General features: G+C 45.4%; 1 protein-coding gene across 1 annotated transcript in view; it reads right to left on the reverse strand.

The window, feature by feature from the left end:
• IGFN1 (immunoglobulin like and fibronectin type III domain containing 1) overlaps positions 1-24,474 on the reverse strand; it is a 299,446-nt gene that overhangs the window by 83,465 nt on the left and 191,507 nt on the right. Inside the window, exons 10-12 of the mRNA XM_069633640.1 lie at positions 7,329-7,601; positions 2,597-3,649; positions 1,774-1,898 (exon numbers count right to left, since the gene is read on the reverse strand). Coding sequence (XP_069489741.1) covers positions 1,774-1,898; positions 2,597-3,649; positions 7,329-7,601 — 1,451 coding nt within the window. The remainder of the gene's footprint in view (positions 1-1,773; positions 1,899-2,596; positions 3,650-7,328; positions 7,602-24,474) is intronic.

The following is a 24,474-nucleotide window of genomic DNA, read 5'->3' on the forward strand; positions in this document are numbered from 1 at the left end:
GATTTATGTTTCATACAGGTTATATATGTTTATTTGGGCTCAAATACGTGACTGTGATATTCATCCTGCTATGTATCTTCTATAGTGGGACACTCGAGTGGTAGTCTCACATGAAGACACCTGTCCCCCACTTTCCCATCACTCTCCATGTGTGACCAGTTAGCAGTGTGACAGGGTCAGCGAGCTGACCCTGCCAAGGGTGATGGGGCTCCTATCAACCTGAGGCTGGAGGCTTACCAAGGTGGTTGCCAGAGCCAGTTCTGCCTCAAGGGGAGGTGTAAGGGAGTTAGGAGGGCCCAGCATCTGTCCTCTAAACATGTGCCTGCTACAATAAAAAGTACCACTTGCGTCACCCCATACCAGCCTTACCCTTTGATGGTCAGTATTTTCTCTCTTCTATTTTAGGACTACACAGCCCAGAAGTCCTTGTGAAATGAGGAGTCCTCAACCCAACCGCAAGAGATGCAGCCGTGACCGTCAAGCCGGCGGAACGTTGCCCGCAGCGAACTGATAGGACGGCCTTCTGCTATAAACTGTGATCTGTGGAATTGACATTTGCTGTAGTGGACCACCACTGTGAGCCAACGACAGACCCTGCATTCGAAAAGGGAGCAGGACCTAAAGGGCAAATTATGGCTTCCCATCTGTGTAACCGGCCCCTGAGAGAGAGCAAGGCAGAGCTGGGGGGTCAGCTGAAAATGAGAACCAATGGAAGGGAGAGGAGGAGGATAAAAAGTAACAGGAAGAACAAGGAAATGTGGGTTGATGGAGGAGAAGAAAGATCGAGAGATCAGGCGGAGGCGGAACAGTAGAGTACAACATGGCAGAGACTAACAGAGAGTTTCTGCAAGGCAAGGTATTTGTTGGTGAGTGAAAGTGGTACTTGGAAGCAAGAGTGGGGGTATGGTGAGTAAGGTGAGTGGGTGAAATTAAGTGTAAGTGTAGGGGAGTAAGTGAGGCTGAGTGAAAATAGTGATTGGGAGAGTGAAAGGAGGGTGTCTCTGAGAGAAGGAGGGGTGTAGTGCAGTGGATAGTAATAGATGAGGATAGTAGTGGCAGTAGGAAGGAGAGCGTAGTGGAGAGATGTGTAGTGGAGATTAGTTGGAGAGGAGCATAGTGTAGTGGAGAAGAGTGTGGAGAGTAGTAGGGAAGTGGTTGTGGAGTGGGGAGTAGAGAGCAGTAGAGGAAGAGTATGAGTAGACATAAGGAGAAATAACATCAGAGGGGCAGAGAGAGAAAGTGAGGGAGAGAAAATGAAGAGTGGGAGGAAGAAAGGGAAAGAAAGGACAGCATCAGGGCAAGGAGAACCGTTGTGTGTGTGTGAGAGAAGATCAGGTGAGACCTGGGCTGTTGGAATGTACCTTGTACCAGTTCCTGTTGTCATTCTGATTGTGGAACACCAGGTTCAGATTCACCTAAAGGTCCCTTGAGAGAATGAGATAGATAAGATGAGGACCTTTAGGCCCTCACACCTAGCCAGCAAGATTCTAGATAGTAGGGGCTACAGATCTCTATATCTCTAGTGACCATCTTGGGGATGAGGAAAGTCAGGACTAGAGTTCGGAGACCCAGGGTAGACGAGAAAGAGAGAGAGAGAGAGAGAGAGAGAGAGAAAGAAGGAGAGAGAGAGAGAGAGAGAGAGAGAGAGAGAGAGAGGGATAGAGAGGGGTGGCCCTTAGACAGAACCCCTTTAAAGTCATATTAAAACCCCTTGCACCATCTCTGGCAACTTGTGTGTTCTTCAGGCTATCAGTCACAGCAGATACTCCTTACCTTTATCCCATCCTTAAACCAGGCTCCCTCAACATGATGACTGGTAAGAGTGCAGGAGAGCTCAGCTGCCTTTCCTATCTGGGCCTGGACATCAGAGAGACCACAGGCAAAGCGGCACGCGGGCTCTGGGCAGAAGGAAGGAAAAAGGTAAATGAGAATCAAATATTTTACCACCCTCGGGTGCAATCTCCCACCTTTGCTCCCACAACATATAAAGTTACTCCTAGCTCAATTGTCACCTTTTATGGGCTCATAATGGTCGGTGGCCATGTGCAGTCTTGCGGAGAGAGAGAGAGTGTGCGAGAGCGGGCAGCGTATAATACACAGAGCATAACTTGCACATCAATTCAATAGCATTCAATAGCAAGTGCACATTGCGGTAACCCAAGTAACGCAAGCCAAACAAAAGTGGGGGCTATGGTGCTCTCCACCTGTGGTCATCATGGTGAAGATTTGTGAGAATGAGAAGTCAAATCATTGAGGAAACCAAGAAGGTTGGCATTCACTGAAAGCCATCTATTGTGGGCTATGCACCCAGCACACATTTATTTAGTTTTTTGCCAATTTATTCAAGGCCCCAATCAGATTACGTAAATCTCTACATCTTGTATTTGAATGATACAGGAAGGGTGTATCACATAATACAACTTGGGCATTTCCTTCCCTTTCCAACACCCTTCCTTCCATTCATCCTCTCTAGCAATTTGAAACAGCCTGTTGATGGGTGTAAGCGCTATATCAGCAACTTATATACCATGCATCCATCCATATATATATTACTGGCACTATAAAATCGAAGTGAGATGTAGCAAAATGGATTTACCTGCATGTGTATCCTGACCAGCTCGCTTGTCCTTATTTTTCGAAAGGCCTTTGGGACTTGCTTCTGAAACATCAAAATCAGCCATTTTTGCTTGTCTTCCATGATTATCTCCATTTACCATTCCACTGGCCGGTCCGTGGTTTGAATCGGCTTCTAAAGATGCATCTTTGAGACCTGAGGTCTCATTGCTCTCGGATAACATACTACTAAGCCCGTTTGTCGGTATCCCATTGACAACTCCATTAATCACCTGGCTTCCATCTTCTGGGGAGAGTTGGCCAGACCTGGTGTCCCCACTTCCATTCTCAGTTCCCTCATGAGCAAAGCTCCCAGTTTGAGTGGGCCCAGAAGGCAAACTGCTGATTCCATCCAAAGAGTCTGTTCCAAGGGCATCATCCATTGACTTACCAGAGCTAGTCTGGGAGTTTGAACCTAATGAACTTTCTATTCCACTTCTAGCACTTTCTCTTGTGTCATTTCGACTATCTGTATCATCTCTCTCGTTTTGACCACTGTTAGGGCCTAGCCCATCTACAAAGGCCCGGTTGCCATCTTGATCGCCAGTTATGCCCCCATTGCTTTTAGGACCGTTCAAATGGCTGCTATCAAATCCCTCTTGTATATTACTATTTGAAGCAGTGCCTTCTAGGAGGCTGTTTATTCCAGATGTAGTACCATCAATGGTTGAACATCCAATTCCTGGAAGCCCATTGCTATCATTATCTAAGCCACCCAACCAGCTTCCAACACCTCCAAATTCATCATTGTATCCTTTCCCCTTACCTGCTTGCAGCCCATCACTATCAATTAATAAATCTTTTCCCTCCATATGCTTCCCATCTAGAACATTTACATTCCTTAACAGATCAGAGTTTTCTATGTTATGATCAGAATTCTGGTCCCCGAGCATTCCGGCATTTCCAAAGTTCTTTATGCATTCTTGGGCCACCATTCCATTGATCTCAGACTGTGCAGGACTCTGATCATTCCCACTGGAGCCACCATCAATCTTTCTTCTCCTTCCCTTTGAGTCAAAGTCATTGTCCTTGGAGGCTAGCGGAGGGAGTGTTTGTGGGTTGAGATGGGGGAATGTTGGTGATATTTATTTTTGGTTGGTTCAATCGAGTCATGGGTAGGATGGCGGTTTGGTTAAAAATGGAGTATGTTAGTGGTGGTTGATGTTTGGTTGGATTGAGACATCAATATTTTTGTGGGTTGGTACATTTGATTTCCCAGAGGGTATATGGCATGATGGGTGTGTGTAGGAGTATGCGTGGTGGCAAGATCATTGGATTGTTCATTGGATTTAGAGGTACATTGCATAGCAGGCATTATAGGTGGTTGGGTTGAGAAATAGCAAACATTTGGGTTGAGTGGTTGGGCGGGTGAACGGTTGGGAGGTGGGTTAGTAGAGTGATGGGATAGAGAAGTCACACAGGTTACAAAGAAAACAGAAAGGAGAGGAAAAAAGAACAAATATTACTATTAGGCGAAAGATGAACAGCAATTAATCAAGTCTAGCTTGCTCACCAATTAAATAGAAATTGCAATGTTCTACAATAATTGAGAAAATCCACAAGAGTGATCATGTGGCCATCTCTGCATGCTTTCTAAATATTCAAATATAATTACTGTGTTTTTATAGTCTGGGGAACATATTAATAGAATCAGACCATAATTATGTTTTATTAAGATACAACCTTCCATTTCTTAAGGCACATGAAAATAAAATACTCTAGCCCCACAATTCCGCTAATGTTTTTATCCGGTATCCAAGAATACTTTGGAGAACCACAGTGGTCAGGAGCTGAGTGATGGTGGTAATGCCACAGGGCCGCAGCTAGAGACAAAGCTCTTGAATGCGTTTAACTGTGTACATTCACAATTCTAACAAACATGTAAGCATTGACATCTTTCATGGGTGAGCTGACTTTTCTCATTGCACACAGGTTTCTATTATGATACGCTATATAACGTGTGATGGGTGTTTGCATTGGACAGTGGAAGTTAAGAGCTTGGGTGCAATATTATGTACTATTTTTCACACACATATTCCTCATGAAGACAACATACTCCAAAGTATAGCCGTCAAAGAACCACTTACTCCTGAGCTTGGATGACAAACGTCTTGGCAAATAACTTTGCTTCAGGACAAAGTATCATTGACCAAATCTCTAATGATCTACCAGTGAAGCGTCCTACAATCCAAAAAGATTAATGATGGCTGCCGCCAACCTTTCTACTTTTAAGCTGGCAAACAGCCATAAACTATCACTAGAATAGCATGCTAACATTATCCTACATGCCAAGACAGACATCCAATACATTTAGAATTAAATTGGGCAGCAGCAGCAGATAGAGAAATACTAGCGCGGATTGTCTCGGTAGGCACACCTGGCCAAACTGAATACATCCTATGTGCTATGCATCCATTCACTCTCCAGATGTTTTGGGCTGCAACTCTCATGATCCCAAGCCAGTTTAGTCAATAGTGAGGGATCATGGGAGTTGTAGTACAAAACATCTGGAGGACCTCAGGTTGCAGTCACCTCCCAAACCTATAAAAGTCTCCTATGTGTCACAGCGATTCGCATTCCCTAATGCAAGTACTCATTTGTATTTTGTAACAACTGTCCAGCTGTTCCTCTCACACCTAGTTTGATATCCCGTTCCTATATTTTATCACAAGCAGCATGAACGGCAAAATAAACCCATTAAAATGTCTTTGCTGGCCTAAAACTGGAATGAAAAGACATTTATAAGGTACAAACTACCATGGAGAGAGCAGTCTCAAGGCGCCACCTGCACATGTTTTTGAAGAAGTGAGCAGCTTATTTTGCAGTGGTTTAATACACGTGGTACCACACACTTATTTTCACTTCCGGTTCGATTTTCAAGTTGGCACTTTGCAAAGCTCTAGCTCAGTCATCCCCTTCCAAGCAGCTCTGGATCCTCTCCACGCAGCACAGATCTGTCCGGGTGTATAGCGCTTCAAGACAGATTACTCAGTCTTTTACATGCTATAATAAGAGGCATCATTATAAACCTACTTAACATTAAGTTATTGACCTCGGAAGGATGAGGGCAGAGTTGGCTCTGCTGCAGTACTGAAATACAGGCTGCTCCCATGTCTCAGGTGAGAGCTTTACCTGCGAGCTGTTCATGTACACCAGTGTCATGGGATTACCATGTTGCCATCATTTATTGGGCAACAGTAATAGCAGCTGAGGAAGGGAGTGTGTAGTTAGAGGGGTTAAGTGAATCATTGGGCCTCATTACACGGAATGCGGTAAGGGTTTACCGGTTCCGGTAAGGGCACCTGTACCGGTAAACCTTTACCGCCTTACTACGAGGTCCCTTTGGGGGACCCGACCTCAACAGCTGGTTTTACCAGCCGTTGAGGAACGGGCCCGCAAAGGGACCTTGGTGCTAATTACGGTACCGCAATTTGCGGTACCGTAATTAGCTCCTTCCCCATTCCCATTGAGCCCTATGGGGGCAAAAATGGGAATGGGGAAGTGCCTTGGTGAATGGGGAATTACCGCCCCCGCTCACCTTGGAGTAGGGCGGTAATTCCGCCATCCACCAAGGCGGACACGGTAAAATACCGGCGGCAACCATGGCGCTAATAGCGCCATGGTTACCGCATACTGTGTAATGAGGCCCATTGGCCCAGAAATTGTCTTATCCATCCTGGGAGAGGTTCAGGCTGTCACCGTGCCACAGACATCATAGTAACACTTCTAGAAGACCATTGCAGCTGGCGGTTTAGCGGGTTCAGAACAGCAAGCAAAGGGAAAGCAAAAACCCAATGAGGCCAACCTCATCTGATGCTGCCGACCCAGCTCATCTTTTTATAGAACGTCTGCTTTTGTGGGAGTGAGTTTTAAGATCCTGGGTTTTGACTGTGCTCTTCCCACCTCCAGCATTGCTTCACATTGGGCGTCAGTCTCACAGGACGACAAAGTGGATATGGCGGAGGGAAAACTTTCAGAGATTTTTTTGATTTGTTTCCTCTAAATACGAGGGCGGGGGATTCTCCTGTGCCAATATTTTGCAATACATCCACCACCTCTTTTTTTCTTACAGAATAGACGCATACATGCCACGTTGCATACACCCTCCCAGCTTATATTGTCCCAATCTCTTTAATTTTCAATGTAAAAATTGGTAAGTGATTTTTTTTAATGTACAAGTAGACGTAGAAATGCAACATGAGCAATTTTCTTTTTAGACTTAAAACCCAAATGTAATCAACGTTTCATCACAACTCCTGTTTGCATTCATGTTGACTAAGATTAAAAAGATATCTATTTTTGATTTCTAATTGTATATTAAAATATGTGTTCTACTTTGTGGCTCTTGGAAGCGCTTCCTGACAGCATTTTTACGCAACCTTAAGTTGTGCATGGAGAAGGAGTATGAGGATGAAGTTATTTGTATGTGCTAACATCGTTTCCCTACCTTTGTCCATTAAATGTGTGTTACCTGTGTACTCACCTAAGGTAGTGAGCAAGGCACAATGGGGTGCCTTTCTGTACTTTTTATATGAGTTACACTATCATATGAACTATTGCCGTTTCCCTGTCTTCAAAGCCTTCACAGCTAACAGCGGTCCCTTTATGCAAAAACCAAACACCTCACTTTAAAGTATTTTCGATCAAAGGATTATAGAATAATATAGCCATTAGAATTAGAGCTACTGGGTGGGTATTCTGGAAATCCCACTTACCTTCCACCACTAGCCATGCACAAGAGGAACGGATCCCAGCTACAAAGCCATAGGACCCTTTGTCCATGAGTCGCGTGTCCTTCACCACCAACTGGTGCGTCAAGCCATCCGGGGAGATGGAGATGTCATACTTGCTGCCTGGCTCCAACATCTTATCCTTGTATCGCCAACCTGCTTCCTGGCAGGGTCTGGACAGAGTGCACTGGAAAGTGGCATTGCTGCCCTCCGGGGATCGTGCTTCCTTCAGCTGGCTTACAAAGCTCACGGGGATGGCTGTTGGGAAAATCAATCAGAAGCATCCATAAGAAAAAGTATCAATGCCGGCCACACAATTAAGCGATATGGATGCATCCAGGGTCTTAGTTCAACTCAAAAGAGCGATTCAATGCACACTGCTGTGATAATCTTCTTCATTTATTTTGCTCAGTGAAGGGAAAAATCACCCATCCCCAAAGTTTTCTGCTTTTTCAGCTTCCTAAAGTGTGTCTGGGACTTTTTTTTTAACGCAGGAGATGTATTTAAAGGTTACACAACACACTTGCTTGTATGCAGAGCTAAATCATTTCCTCTTACATCAGCCAACTTTCCTAAAAACACATATATCTCTTTTTAATATGAGCCCCTTTAAACAACAGAAGCTGCAGGGTGATTTATTTTGGTTAGAGTCACGTATTAATTTAATTTAATTTATCTATTTAATGTGTTACAGTTTAAATTAATAAACTTTACACATATCTAGAAACATGAAATCAAATTAGTTAATTTCCAAAATCAGCTATTATATCATTACTTGAATAATAAACATATCATAACATTGAATAAACAAAAAAAAATTAAAAAATAAAAATAAAAAAAATTCCATATATCACAATTAATATCCATTTGACATTAAATTACACAATTAGATAAAATAACAATACTAATAGTGATAATAATGAATCTGACCTAGATACAGTCATACATACTAAAACCTAAAACAACCTAAGTCAAGCCCTATATACATCAAATCGGAACTCAACAAGGTACAAATTACTGACCCATAACTAAGGAGAAACAATTAGGAATTATAATTCACAATTATATAGTAACGCATCGCACAGTAGGGTTCTCATATAAGTTTGTCTCATCACTAATCCCAAGTGTAAAAAAGACCACCTATTCAGATCTTAATGCCCAGTTCTCCCTCTATAACCAACCAAATGTTATATAAAGAGGTTAAAATATGGATATTTTCAGAATTTAGGCAATGATGCCAGAATAATACCTTAGAGATCGCTGCAGGATCGTGAGTATATTTTCCCATATGTTGCTGTATTATATTTGTCATGCTACTACATTGTGTCAGGACATGATGTGCTGTCTCCGAAACATTATTGGTCACGTATTAAACCAATTCCTCGCACCCACCAATGACCGCTCTTGGGTTTTTGCTTTTTTAGACACCTGGAGGCGATACATTCTTTTTCAAAGCCTCCAGTCTCAAAGATCTTGGAGCCATCTAGTTAGGCGGGATCTTCTGTATAGTGTATCAGTGTAGAAATGCTTGGAAATTATTTTACTTTGTGTCACCTAACATCCAAGGTTATGCCACCTTTTCCATTCCGGCACACAAGGGCACGAAGGGCTGCCCAAGTGGCGGATTGTTGATATGGGTGAACATCGCACTGTTTAAATCTGTCAAGCAAATAGTAACTGGTTCTCCAGATCTCCTGGAACTGCATATCAAGCTGAGACACAACTATGAGATCCTGCTGTTAAATTTTTACAACATGAGCATCCCGTGAAAAGGTGCAGTGCTGGTGGGTATGATAGTGGAAATCGCCCTGGCAAGGAGACTGTCGGCACAGGGATTAGTGGAGACCGTGGTGGTGGGGGAACTCAACCTCCAGTACGAGCCATTGCACAGTAGGGCCAATACTTTGGAGAAGGAGGATAGCTGATGGGGGCTGGGTCCCTTAATGCAAGCTTTCCAACCAGGCAACATAGACTTGCAGAAGAGGTTGCTATTGCCTTCATGTCGGCTAATTTAGGAGCTTGTAATGGCCGATTCATGGAAATACTCCAGCTGCCCCAACGCTCGACAATAAGCTGTTCAATAGTAATATTAACTATATCCTGGTAAATATCGAGACCTGGGGTTCCATACATTCTTTTTGTTTTTACAATAGGGTGAAAAGTGACCATCACCCTCTGCTTCTGGAAGTGAGCAAGATCTTTTGGATAACAGCAGCTGATGTTACGGTCAGGTTCGCAATAGGGGAGCATTTAAATCAATCGAGGTGCAACATCAGGTATGTAAGCTTGACCTTGAAGTAACTCTGCCCTTAGCCTATCAAGAGATTGATCCCTTCTTGGACGACATCGCATCATATGATCCCCTGGATAGGGCGGCTATAGTGACAACACACGAAAACATGATAGCAAGGGTGGGGACACACTTTTCCCAAACTCTAAAAAGAAATCCATGGATGTTTCTAACCCCTGTTATGACAAATATTGTAGGCTGGCTATGGGCAGGCTGATTGACGAAGCGAAAAAAAGTACCTGGCAATGGGTTAAGGTTGGCCAGGGCAGATTACCGCAAGATTCTCACGGGGAAAAAAGAGAGAATGGCATGAGAACCTCTGGAGGGAGTTGCTGGACGTCATCGAAAGAGGGGATTCAAAGGGGTTTTGGAGCTTACTCAGGGCGGAAAAGGGGAAGTGACCTGTATCACAGAGTGTGCCTGGGTTGAACATTATAGCAGAGAGGGAGATGCCTGGTAAGATTAGCCCAGGTGAGGCTTGTACCGCCGGCAGAAATGCCATGAATTATTTGCCACTGAGGTTAACAGGTGAGGAGGTGGAGAAAGCATTTAAGTACCAGGTGCTGGCTAAGGCACCTGGCCCATATAGGGTACCCATAGACTTTTATAGGAATGAGACTGTAGTTTGGGTGCCATATCTAACCAGGTTGTTTAATGTGGCTCTACACATGAATGCGGTACCAGAGTCCCGGAGGAGAGCACAGCTGGTCTCAGTTTATAAAAAAGGCCTCAGAGATGACCCTTTGAATTGCAGGCCCATCTCACTGCTGGATGCTGGTGAAAATATTTTTACCAGGGTGCTGTTAGCACACATAGATTCCTGGGCAAGCAGCGGGTCAATAATCAGTCACTGTCAGGTGGGGTTTTAGTAAGGACTGAACACAGTCAACCAGTTTTCGATTAAGGTTGGTGTGCGACAAGCATGCAGTCCTGAGAAAAACTAGTGTGTATGCAGTCTTTGTGGATCTGTGCACTGCCTTTGATGGGGTACTAGGGAGCGTCTCTGGGAGACACTGAGGAAGCAGGGTATCCCGGGTCCTTTGCTTGCTGCAATTCAGGCTTTGTATACGGGCACTACTGCAGTGGTCAGATGGAGCAGTGATGGGAGAACCTCTGACAGTATCAGAATAACCAAGGGTGTCCATCAGGGATGTGTATTGGCTCCTTTGCTTTTTTGCTTGTTTATTAATGGTGTGATAAATGAACTGTTAGCAGTTCAGACTGATGCACCAACATTGGCAGGGGAAAGGATTCTGGCCCTGCTGTTTGCAGACAACACAGTTCTGTTATCTTTGACACCCATGGGCGTCCGCAAGCAGCTGGATATATTCACTGCTTTTTGAAGGCCAGGCTAACACTAGTGAGTTATATTGGGGCACTTGCCAGGTTCACTGCAGAGCACGGAAACATGACTGTGCGCTTTTCCCTTAAAGCTTATACTGATCAGGCGCAGCAAGTAGCGATGTACAGAGCAGAGTTGTAGGGGCAGACGAACACACAATGGCAGTTGTCAAAAATAGGTTTTTGAAGAAGTTACTTGGAGTTCCCATCTGCTCGGCAAGCCTGCTGGTGCGTCTTGAGACGGGTATGCAGGGAATGGAGTCTGCCTGCCCATGGCGTCCAGCCTTTTGAGTAGGCTGTGGCCTAAGAAAAAGCTAGTAAAATACAGAGAATCACTGCAGGATGTGTTATCCCAGTTGCGAGAAACCCGAAGGTGTCTTCCTGACTAATCCCCAGTGGTCTGTCATCCAGGTGGCCAGGACACGGCCATCGCTATTGGATCCAGTTCCTGGATGAGGGAGGATCACATGGATGAGGTGTCCTCCGGGAGTAGAAGTCGGACACACGATGGGTGAGAGACGCGGTATCTGCCTTCTCATGGCAACTTTACCCCAACCTTCCACGCAGGATACACAAACAATTTACCCCCCCTTTTCCGACGCAAACACTTTCTCATATTGCGAAGGACAATGGACTAACACTCGAGCCATTTACTTGACATGTCCCAACACCAGGGTCAAGCAAAGTCAGGCAATTGACCAGAACCGCACACACCTGACGGCCCTTTCCCTTCCCCAAAGGGATAAAAGGTGGAGCAAAAGAGCACAATACGAGAAAGGCAAACTGCACAACGAGATAGCTAACTCAGCACAGCAGTTGAAGAGGAGGAGAAAGATGGTGCATACCGAGAGCGTGACAAGGAGAGAAGTGACCTTGCCCTTTCCGCCCAAGGCATGAGAAACATCTGCAGAAGGAATCGTAAGACCGCAAACAATAGTCAGCATGTGTTGCAACAGATGTCAACGGTACACAAGACCTTTCTCTGCTGATAACCAAGCCGGGGAGAGACGCTGGTCTCCGTGGTACCAACCTTGACTCCAAAGAGAAAGAAAGCCAAGCGGTTCATCACAGCTGGTGAGTCGAGTGGGAGAGTCGATAAGAAACTGGACTGTGTTGAACGAAAAGTAGCAAACGGCTTATCGAACTGTGAAAGTTTAAAAGAACTATTGATTCGAAAAGGTGGAAACCAGAAACATAGGAGTCCGGCACCACGTGGGTGCTCACTCATGAAACTCTGGCCATTTACCCAAATGTTGAAACTACGATAACCAGAAGGCCTTGGTAAAGGCAAAAAGGGGGTCAAAGTGGCTATAACCCTGTAAAACCCTCTGTACAGTTGAAGTCTTTGACCGACAGATGATTGTGAAGCTAAGGGAAAGTAATCCCGCAACGTAAGAGTTGAATGAGAAAGGCACAATTGATAAGATTGGCAAGGGTCAACCCGAAAGAGGGATGCCGATAAAGACGGGCCGAAGTCTAAAGTCCCGGAATACAGTGGGGGTCATTCTGAGTTGGGTGGTAAGGGATACCAGGCACCGGTAAGGAGACCGGTGCCGGTAAACCCTTACCGCCCAATTCCGAGGTCCCTTAGAGTGAGACGAAAAGAACGTGTGGTCTGACCACACGTCCTTTACGGGTCCCGCTAAGGGACCAGGGCGCTAATAACGGGCCTGCTATTCGCGGGCCCGTTATTAGCGACTTCCCCATTCCCATTGAGCCCTACGGGGGCTCAAATGGGAATGGGGAATGGTTGGTTGAATGGGGACTTACCGGGTCCTCCAGGGTCGGAATGACCCGATAAGTCCTCATGCAACCAGAGCGGACCCGGACCTGGTATTGAAGGCAGCCATGGCGCTAATAGCGCCATGTCTGCCTCCAATCTCGGAATGAGGCCCAGATGTTGACAAGTGTGAACCCGACCGAGGGTTGTCCACAGTAAAGTGTATAAAAAGACATTAAGATTTGCGAAGGCCACAACAAAATTGCATTGAAAGCCATAGTGAACCCGATCGAGGGAGGAGAATAGTCGAGTCGGATCTGCACCCGGAAGAGGGGACCAAAGGGTGAGAAGCCAACACCCACTGACCTTCAACGCAAGAAAGCAAAGTACGAGAGGGAAAGCTTTTTGAATACATGCCATGCGAGAGTGACTCAAGACAAAGAAAAGCTAATATTCGAGAGGGGTCTGAGCCCGGAAGAGGGGGAACCCAGGGGTGAAGAGCTGTCACCCAACTCAAACCCTGAGAAAAACGATAGAACATTTTGTTGAATCTTTTACTTTGAGCCTGTGAGGCCCTCGAAAGCAAAGAAAATATAGCTATTGGAGGGCCTGGTATCATTAGGAAACTTTCTAAGTATCTGCGTTTGGAAGAGGGGGATCCAAGGGTTAAAGGCATCACCCAATATGCAAGCAGAATCAAACTTTTGTTTATAATTTCGAATACATCAGGCCCACAGCGGCAGGAGACTTTTTTGTAGAAAAGAGACTTAACCAACGAAGGCCTTGATTGCTGAGAGTGGAACTGTTAGCTTGTGCTGGGAAAGCTCGAGTGTGTGCTGTGCTACAAAGTCCTACCTTATCCCGTGCTGAAAACATGTGGAAGGGAGACCACAAGTACTGCATCCTGATTTATTATTTGTGAACACTTCCTTCTTTCTTATGAACATTATCCCACACTTCTTTTTTGTATTTAGCATATGGATTGACAATAGTTTTTTTTTAGTATAGGCCCTTTTATTTGACAAAGACACCACTAAGACTGCCTAATTTTTATTTAATGGTCGAAGCTTGCTCCCATGTCAGATTTAATATAGATTAGGCGTTTTTCCAACCTATGAAAAAATGCACCATAGGCGCCCCTCTGCGAGAACGAACACGGCCCATTGACCTGTTCTATGGGAAGGTACCCACTCGAGAGTCTGCAGCCACACTTTAGCTTACTGTACCTTTCACAGATGGGAAATAGCCATTTGCATATCAGTCTTTGTCCCACCCACATGGGCAGTCCAGCACCGAAATGCAATGGCAATTCTCTTCTGAACAAGAGTACCAACAGCAACCCCATACACATGTTTCGGCCTTGTTGGGCCTCATCAGTGAGGTGGCGCTGTGCCTCTCTGTGCACAGTGAGCAAGGGGTCCACATCTGGATGACCCTAGGAAACTTAGGGTGACTATACCTAAGTCCCTTAAGGCATATTTCCAACCTACCTACCTATACAGTTTAATAAACACCCTTGAAATTTGATCGCTTGTGTCTGTCTTTACTGTTGCCACCATGAGTTCCTTACACAGCAAGGAGGCATGAATCGGAAGTGGGCAGTTCATGTAAAGAGGAGTTTGATAGATCTGGGATTGGGTGGCTATTGGACTGATCCTCACAAGATTACCGCACACTGCAAGGTTGGCTTGGATGCGGTGGGACACTCTGTCTAAAGTTATAATTTCTGAGCACGCTATCTCACAATCAAGACGGAGGAGTTTGAGCCTTACCTAGATGTGATCAGCTCTAAGCTCGAGAGATCCTTTTATGTGAATTTTAATTTAAATTTGGGATCCCGCCCACAGAAGAGTTGATGCATAGATGGGACGCTGAAGCCTCATCTATCTGCATCCTATGCACGGGCTACATGGAGGACTTTAAGCACATGATTTTGTTGTGTCCTGCCACCTTGCCCCTGAGGAGGCGTTTTGTAAAACCACTCTTTTGGGGGCATGGATGTAGATACACAGAAGGGGCCGTGGCAGTATGGCTAAATGCAGCCAATATTCCAGCAGTGCATGCCACAAGCCAATATTTGAAGTGGGTTTGGAGGATACGTATGAGTAAACTTCAAGATCTATGATACACATCAATTTCAACACTTCTGTTTGTATACTGTTTTTATATGTGGATTATTTTATCATATGTTTTATCTCGTTTTATGTATAAGGATGATATGGGAATGTATGTGTGCTTTTATGACTTGTTTGTCGAATAAAGCTTATGTATGTTATGGTATTCTGCTGTTTATATAATGCTACGGTTGCCTCTACCTGTCCAGTTATGTGAACAGGGACCATTGTATGAGTGAGTCACAGGCAATCCTCTCCCTCACACTGGATAGATGATTCTAATACTAATCTAGGAATATTTGTTTACACATTTTTTATATAGCATCTCTCAAACTATTCTATTCTACCTACTGTGGCGTGCAGGATTGAGTATTCAAAAACAGAGGTGGCATTTCAGTCTGATTTGTATTAAAGAAAGAAGAAAACACCCACCTTTCCCTAGTTCCAGAGAGTGGTCCCTACCTAAGCAAGGAATAACTGGGGTGTTTCTGGTGAGGGCACTGTGGAAGTACAAATGAATATCCGCCTCCTATCCAAAAGTCTCCTCTACTCTAGCCCTACTACTAAACAAGAGAAATAAACCTAGATCGTACCAGGAGAATTACTTCCTTCTCCTGGTTATGCAGGGATCAGCCTTAGGGGCAATGTTGAAGAGTAGTTCAGTTCAGTTCTTCTTCTTGAAGCGAAAACGCCTGGAGAATGACTCCCTTCTCCTGGTCCCGGTACTCAAAGTGCTCTTCTATTTGTTTTTCACAATAGTTCTTATGAGCCATTCTAGTTCCCTACAGGCTTCTCTGTGGGCTCTCTTGAATGTATCACACTCTTTTTATCTGTGTTTTTAACAATCTTGTTCTGTTTACTGTGGTGAGGAATAATTCTCCAAAGGTTCTATTCACTTTGGTTATCTTTAGAATAGTTTTTGAAAAGAAGGAGATTCCGTCCAAGGCGTTCTTTCCAACTGTTCTTATCCCTAGTGCCATTACTGGGAGGCAGATCACTCCTGAGGCTTTCTTCACAATTCCTATTCTCAATGCAATTACTGAGATGAGGAGAAATCACTCCCAAGACTTTCTTCCCAATTCTTATTCTCAAAGCAATTACTGAGACGAGGGAGAGCACTCCTGAGGCTTTGTTAACTCGCCCAAAATCCTCTACTGGGGCTCCCGTAGCTCCTGTTACCTTTACTTTGGTCGAAGTACATCACTAGATCTTCCTCTGTCGGGCTTCTGTGTTCCAGTGAATGCTTGTTCAGCTTCGCTCTTCTCTCTCTCTCTGCGGTCCCGGTATGTCTCTGTGGGCGCTCCGAGTATACAGTATCACAGTAGTTGTGGGGCCAATTGGTCCACCGCCTCGAGGTCTCGTCACCGTCACCCAGATTTCAGCTTCCAGTTTACCTCGCTCGGTCACAGAAGGACTCTTCTGGTCTGTGGCTGGCGTCCTCCCACCGTCTGGATTGCTCCTGCAACGTCCCGTCTTCTCTCCCGGTTCGAATTTCCCTGGTTGACCAGGCCTCACACCTGTTGCTCTCTTTACTGAGTCCTTCTTTGCTTTTTATATTGTTTGGCTGGGACCTCCCCAGTGGAGTGCCATAGTCCGTCATCGGTCTTAGTTGTGTACACCTCTTGCCTCCCTGGGGCCATCTCGTCCCAGTATCTTTTACATGAGTTCTGCTTGACTCTGTGAATGTTCTTCTTCTTCTCAGTACCTTTATAGGACAAACCTGGTTAAGAATGAGGGCCCCATCACGAGGTGGGCGTTAGCTGGGATACTGCCCAACTTTATTTGCGTTAGCGCCCACCCATCTGGCGGTATTACTGCCGGATCACGGGTTGGGTGCTAACTGTTACTCCCCATTCTCCATTGGGTCCACTGGACCCAGTGGGGAATTTTCAGTGCAATTACCACAGGGTAATACCACCAGCGGTAATTGCACCGAAACTTGTATTTTTCCAGTGTGTTTACCCCACAGGGAAAGGCTCCCCCTTGTGGAGAAGTGGCATGATCCCATATGATATGATATGATATGATATGGTATTTGTAACGCGCCTATACACAAGTGTTTCAAGGCGCGACGAGGCAGGGAGGGAGGGAAACAAGGGGAAGACAGACAAACGATCCTACTAGGCCAGGTGTCATTCAGATCGCGCAAGTGCAGAGGTAAGGGGAAAAGGAGAAAGTGCAGGGGGAGGAGGTGGGGGGGAAGTGCAGTACAAGGTAAGTAGCGTAATAAAATAATAAATAATAAATAAAAAGGGCCAGCTGGTGGCAAGTGCGAGGTAAGTGCAGAACAAGTGCTGAGAAGTGCTGGGAAGGGGGGCTGTAGGGATACAGTGACAGTCCCACAGTGCAGGGGGAGCTAGGGAGGCAGTGAAAGTGGAGAGTGGCTGGGCCCTGGACCGAGGTCGCTGAGAGTGGCCCAGATGCAGGTTTAGTGCAGAATTCAGTGGGGAGTTAAGCAGGTTTAGCAGGGGAGAGGGAGAGAGAAGGCAGAAGCGAAGAGGAAGGTTTTGAGGTACTTCCGGAACCGGAGATGGTTCTCCTCAAGTTTCAGGGAGGCAGGAAGGCTGTTCCAGAGGGAGGCCCCTGCTGCGGAGAGAGATCTACCCCCAGCTCGTTGCTTCGAGAAGCGGCTGACCATGAGGGAGTTGGAGACGGATGAGCGAAGGGCTCGTGAAGGAAGATATTTAGGAAGAGAGAGTTGAAGGTATTTAGGCCCCAGGCCCCAGAAGGCCTTGTGGACAATGCAGAGGGTTTTGAACTTAATCTTAGCAGCCACTGGGAGCCAGTGAAGAGATTTCAGTCCTGGAGAGATACGGTCCCTGGCCATGAATCGTCACATACCGTTGCCCTAAAGAGATTGCCACCCCCATCTTCTCCTATAGTAAATCTGGAAAGGAAATCTACGTTCCCCACGTTCACTCCCCTTCCGGTGTTCAATAGTAAAGCAATATGGCTGGAGATCTAAAAACCAATGCATAATGCAGGGATTGCTATATTTCCATAATCCTAACCAGGTTAATATGGAATGATCAGTTATATGCCTACATTTATGACCAGTGAGGTAATAATTTTAGTAAGCCATGGCCCACTTGATGGATAGGGCCTGTAATTCTATTGTCTCTGGAGGATAGCTCAGGGGCAACCTGCTTGCCTTGGAAGCAAGACGAAACAGCGCAACACAGGTACGATCACCAGGTCCGCGCTTAGAAACGTCTGTGTATTAAGCACGTTATAAATAACCTATCATATCATATGGTCACATGGTTCTTTTTGCGTGGGAAGAGTTTTCTACTAATGTATAAGATAGGATACTCTGCTCCCTCATACTCTTGGGATAAAACTTCACCCAGGGCGTCCTTTGAAGCATCGGTCTGCAGGATAAAATCCCTGCCTTTTAAAAGCAGGGACCTTCAGAACAGTTTCATTGCAGAGTATATGCTTCAATAAGTCAAAGCTGTCCAGGTCGAGCTTCTTCCACTTAAGTTTCTGTGGATCTGCATTCCTAAGCTTGTCGGTTAGGTGGGCAGTGATGGTGGAGTATCTAGGGATACATTGCTATACCTGGGTGTCCCTGAAACGCCCATAAACACTCAATTGGTTTTAGGGGGAGATGTTTCTTGAACAGTTCAGATCTTTTCCAGTGAGGTTGCGCTAGCTCATTTCCAACAGAGAACCCAAGGTACTTAACAGCTGTCTGTGCTAAATGGCTTTTATTAGGGTTAGCAGTCAGTCCAGCCTTCCTTAGGGCCCTCACAATTCAATGAAGATGAAAAAGGAGTTCCCCCTACATTTGACTATGGATTAAGATATCGTCCAGGTGTGCACAACAGAAATGGGAAAAGGGTTGCAATACCTTATCCATCAACCTCTGGAGGGTGGAAGGACCCCATGAAATCCAAAAGGCAGGACTTTAAACTGAAACAAACCCTTGAGTGGTAGAAAAAGCTGTTTTGTCCTTTTTGGGGGGTCCAAGGGAACCTGTGAATAGCCCCTAGTTACAACGACCGTGAAGATGTATTTGGCTGGTACCAGTTTGTCAATTAAATCATCAATCCTAGTCATAGGATAATTGTCAAACTGGGAGATTGAATTCGTTTTTTGTGTAAATCAATACAGAACCTCCACAAGTGATGAGGTTTAGCAACAAGGACTTTTGGCGAGGACCAGGGGCTCTACGAGGCCTCGATAATATCTGACTCCAACAAGTTTTCTACCTCATTAAAGGTTGTTTCCTTCCATGCCTCGGGAATATGATAGGCTTCTAGATTAAACACTTTTCTGGGTGGAGTGCAGATGTGGTGCATGACGTTCTTAAGCCTCCCACGATTTTTGCTAAAGACATCAGAACATTCTGACAATAGATCTTGAATATCCTTCTGCTGCTGGGGTGTTAACTCTGAAGAGTTAAATGAGATTCATTTAAGCAAAGGGACCATAGTTACAGATGTTGACTATCAAATCTACTCTCCACCCCTTCAAAAGATTCACATGGTAAACTTGAGTTTTTAACCTTCGATCAGGTTGGGAAACTAGATAACTATAATGTCCCTTTTGTACAAGAATATCATATGGCCAAAACCATTTGGAAAGCATTTTCTGATCTGATGTCAGTAAGAGGACTAATCGAAAAGGAACAGTGTACCACCTTCCGATTATATATGACTTTTTGGGTGTCTTGGGCTTGTTTGAGATGTTTTCTAACTATCTTTTAAACAGTTGCCATATGCTCATTTAGGTGTTGGGTGGATTGGATAATGGGAAATACAGCCTCTTCCCTCTCCTCCCAGGTCTCCCGTATGTAAGGTATCAAAGTAAGACAGATACAAGTGATCACAGTTCAAGGATGTTTATTGAACTTTATCAGGGGTGTGGAAAATGCCTATCTAAACCTAAATCTAAGATGGGAGCAAGCTACGGCCAACAAATAATGATAATACGGTCCTAGTGGAGTCTAGTCAAATAAAAAGGACCATACTAAAAATAAAACAATTGCCAATCCTTACCACTATGCTACAAATAGTGTGGGAAAATGTTCACAAAAAAAAGAAGTGTTCACAAAATGATAAGTGAGGATGTTGAGACGTTGGCATTCCTTCCCCACGTTTTTAGCACAGGACAAGGCTGGTCACTCGAGCATAGTACACTCTTGGCTTCTTCGGTACGAGGTCACAGTTCCTTTTACCATCATCAGGGCCTTCGGGCCCAATTCTCTTGCATTCAAAGTCTCTTGCTTCAGAAAGCCTGATGCATCAAAAACAACTATGAAAGTATCTTTACAAATATTCAAGTCGGGTGATTCACTCTTTACCCTGGATCCACCTAAGCTGGGCTCAGACCCTATTTTCACAATTTGCCTCCCTCAGTCGGGTTCGGACCAGCTTAAGTTTGCAGGCATCCCTCAGTCGGGTTCACATTTGCCACAGCAATATCTCCTCGGGTGTGTGACTGTTCACCTGAGATCCCCCCTCTTCCCGGCTCAGAACCCCTATTATACCATTAGTCCCCCTCATCTGAGCACAAACCAATTTCAGTTCACATTTGATTGAAGATTTTCAAATGTGCACAGGATTCAACTTAACCCGCTGCAGGACCACTTCAATTTCAAGGTTCAACAATTCTTATCTGCTCAGGGTCGAGGGAACCAAACAGAGACCTTTGAGAGAGCAGCCACATGGCGCCGGACCACTCTGTATCTGGTACCTAGTTCGGTTACAGAAGGTTCAAACAGTTAATTTCTTCATACAATGTTGCCGCTTGCAACCTTGAGCATAGCACAGCCCAGTCTGCTATCAGTTTCTTCAACTCACCGGCTGTGCTGAACTCGTTGGCGTTGCTTTGCTGTCGGAATCAAGGACAGTACCAAGGTGGCAATTGCTTCTCCCTGCCTTGGCTATCAATACGGAAGGGCCCCATGTACCTTTGGCACACGCTACACCGCTCGGCAGCTGTAATTCCCAGTCTTCTGTTTCATTTCCTTGAGGCTTCTTGAAAGTCGTGGCCCCTTGTTGAAAAGGGCAAGGGTAACTCCCTCCTTGTCGTCCTCTCCGGTCTCGCTGCTTTTCTCCTCGTTTTAAACTGCCATGTCGGAATTGCTGCTTCCTGGTTCATTTGGCCTTGCTCAAAGTGTGTTTTCGTGCTCAGCCTTTTATCCGTTTGGGGAAGTGTGATGGAAGTCGTGTGTGTGTAATTATCAGTAATTGCCTGACTCTGCCTGACCCTTGTATTGGGACATGTCAGGTATACGGCTCTGGTGTTAGTTTGTTTTTTTGCTCACGATTAACTGTCTGAGAGAATGTGTTTGTGCTGGAAAAAGGGGTGGGGGTTGGGTTTCTAGGCATCCTACCTGGTAGGGCGGGGGTGTTACAAGAAAGAGGATACCGCGTCTCACCCTCCGGTGTTCCACTTCCACTCCCTGAAGACCCCCCCATCCAGGTGATCTTCACTTACTGGTCCACCCCCAGGAACTGGATCCAGTTGCGATGGCTGTGTCCTGGACACCTGGATGACAGATCCCCAAGGACTTGTGGGTGAGACACCTTCAGGTTTCTCACACAGAGCTCATCTAATATTTGCCTTGGCTCCCGTCCCTATAGAAGCTCAAATGGGAAAAAACCTAAAGAGGCCTGTGGGGTTTCACACTGCAAGCAATGCCGAAGGAATCATTATATCCCGATTTTTTCCATCTGCTTTTTAAGGATATTCTTCAAAGTCTGATTGAATCTCTCTACCAAGCCGTCTGTTTACAGATGGTAAACAGAGGTATGCAAGGTCTTAATTTGCAATATCTCCTTTACGCTGCCATCAGGGGATCAGATGGTTTAAGATCTGCTGAGAAGTATTATTCTTTAGGGGGAAAAGCCTCCGGGTATCGGATAGCATAATCAAGTACTAGAGTATATTTGTTTCTCAATTTACAAGGTTCTAACAGCCCAATAATATCCATCCCAATCCTGGAGAATGGAACCTCAATGATAGAAAGTAGTTGCAATGGAGCTGGAGGGACATTGGGGGGGGTAGTCTTTTGGCAGAGAGCACAAGTGATCACAACATGTTTTACTTCTGCATGGACTCCTGGCCAATAAAACCAAGGAATGACTGGTCCTGGAGTTTTCGTAACTCCCAAATGTCCTGAAATTAGATGTGAGGGTGCCACATGTGGGATTAATCATGGCTGCGAGGAATAACCAATTGGGTTCTTGTTAAACCATCATGAGTTACTTCTCCTCTATAAAAGAGTCCTCGCTTTCCAAAAAAAGAAATGACCCTCTTCTGCCCTTCCTTCAGCTTCCGGGGCAACCTTTAGAAAAGCCTCAGCTAAGATCAGGTCATTATGTTGGCCAAATCCTGAGTCATGAATTATTTCTACCTCTTCTGAAAGAGGTCTTAACACCTTGTTTACCACTATGTTTGCTTTCCAAAACCTGTACTGCATCACTGGGGAATGTCATGCTCTTGAATTTCTACGGGTAGGGGAAAAACCGTGCTATCCAAAATCCCGTGAGAAATCTTTTCCCCTATTTTGACATGATAATCTTGTTTCCCACAATTGTGTATGAGTAGCGAACGTGGGGTTTGAAGCTCCATTAGTCAGTTTAGTAAATTTAAGGTACCCTGATTTTTATCAGTCAGGCCTGATCCCACTCTGACAATATATGTGGTGTGCTGGAGTGAGGAGTCAGAGACAGTGGTGGTATTTCGGTATGATTTTTATTAAAGAAAGAAAAAAAACACTTACCATTCCCTAGTTCTAAAGGGTGGTAGCTACCTAACAAATGAATAACTGGGGTGTTCATCATCCAAATGAATATCCACCCTCTTCCAAAAATCTCTTCTACACTAGCCCTACCACTGAACAACAGAAAGACACCTAGATAGTACCAGAAGAAGGACCTCCTTCTCCTGGTTCTATAGGAATCAGCCCTAGGGTCAATGTTCAAGAGTCTTTATTTCAGTTCAGTTCTTCTTGAAGAGAAAATGCGAGGAGAATGACTCCCTTCTCCAGGCGTCACAAGCTCAACCTTATCTTGACAGTATGTTACAACCTTTAGCTTTAGCTTCAGATTCAATAAATGCAACCAAGGAGAATGACTCCCTTCTCCTGGGTCCAGGATTCAAAGTGCTCTTCTATTTGTGTTTCACAATAGTTCTTTTGAGCCCTTCTAGTTGCATGCAGGCTTCTCCGAGGGCTCTCTTGAATGTATCACACTGTTTATGTTTGATTTTAACAGACAGTCTTGTCCTACTTACTGAGACAAGGGATAATGCTCCCGTGGCTCTGTACACTTGGGTTACTGTAAGAAAAGGTATTGAAATGATGGACATTCCTTCCAAGACATTCTTCCCAACTGTAGTTTTTTTTAGTGCAATTACTGGGATGAGGGAAATCACTCCTGATGCTTTCTTCACAACTCTTAGTCTCAAGGTGTTTACTGAGAAGATGGAGATCACTCTGGAGGCCTGCTTAATCCCCCTTCCCCCACTCCCACACCAGTTATCCCGTACCTCCCATTACCTTTTTCACTTTAGTCAGAGCACATCACCAGTTCTTCCAGTGGGTGTCGGACTACTGTGTTCCCAGTGAGCGCTTATTCGGCTTCGCTCTTCTCTCTCTGTGGTCACGCTGTGTCTCTGCGGGCATGCGGTATCGGGGTAGTTGTGGGACCACTTGGTCCACCTCCCTGAGGTCACATGATGTATTCCAGATTCCAGCTTCCAGTTTGGCTTGCTCTCGCTTGACCATTGTGAAGACCTGAAGGTGTCTCCCTGACTAATCCCGGGGGTCTGTCATCCAGGTGGCCATCGCTATTAGATCCAGGTCCTGGGGATGGCCAGTGAGGGAGGATCACCTAGATGGGGGATCCTTGGGGAGTGGAAGTGGGACACCGATGGGTGAGAAGCCGTATCCCCCTTCTTCCGAAAACGTTTCCCCAACCTACTGCATAGGATACACAAGCACTTCCCCCCACCTTTTCCAATGCCAACACTTTCATACATTCAGAAGGACGACGGACTAACACTCAAGTTATTTACCTGACATGTCTCAACACCAGGGTCAGGCAAAGTCAGGAATTTAACAAGAACCACACACACCTGACGGCCCTTTCCCTTTGCCAAATGGATAAAAGGTGGAGCACAAGAGCACAATACGAGCAAGGCAGACCGCACATCTAGGAAGCTAACTCAGCACAGCAGTTCAAGAGGAGGAGAAAAACGATGCATACCGAGAGGGTGACAAGGAAAGAAACAACCTTGCCCATTCCGACCCAGGCCCATGAGACCTCTGTAGAAGGAGTCATAAGACCGCAAACAATAGCCAGTGTTTGCTGCAGCCGATGAGTACGGTACCTGAGACCCTCCTCTGCTGATAACCAACCTGGGGAGAGAAGCTTGTCTCCGTGGTACCAACCTTGACTCTGAGTTGAAAGAAAGCCAAGCGGTTCATCACAGCCGGTGAGTCGAGGAGGACAGTCGATAAGAAACCGAACTGTGTCGAACGAAAAGTAGCAAACGGCTAATTGAACTTTGAAAACATAAAGAGCGGTTGTTGTGAAAAGGGGAAAACCAGCAGCTGAGGAGTCCGGCACCACGTGAGTGCTCACTCAGGAAACTGTGGGCGATTACCCAATTATTGAAACTACTAAAACCAGACGACCTTGGGAAAGGCGA

The sequence above is a fragment of the Ambystoma mexicanum genome, chromosome 13, assembly GCF_040938575.1.
Source record: "Ambystoma mexicanum isolate Mex_15411 chromosome 13, UKY_AmexF1_1, whole genome shotgun sequence".
NCBI classification, from domain to species: Eukaryota; Metazoa; Chordata; class Amphibia; order Caudata; family Ambystomatidae; genus Ambystoma; species Ambystoma mexicanum.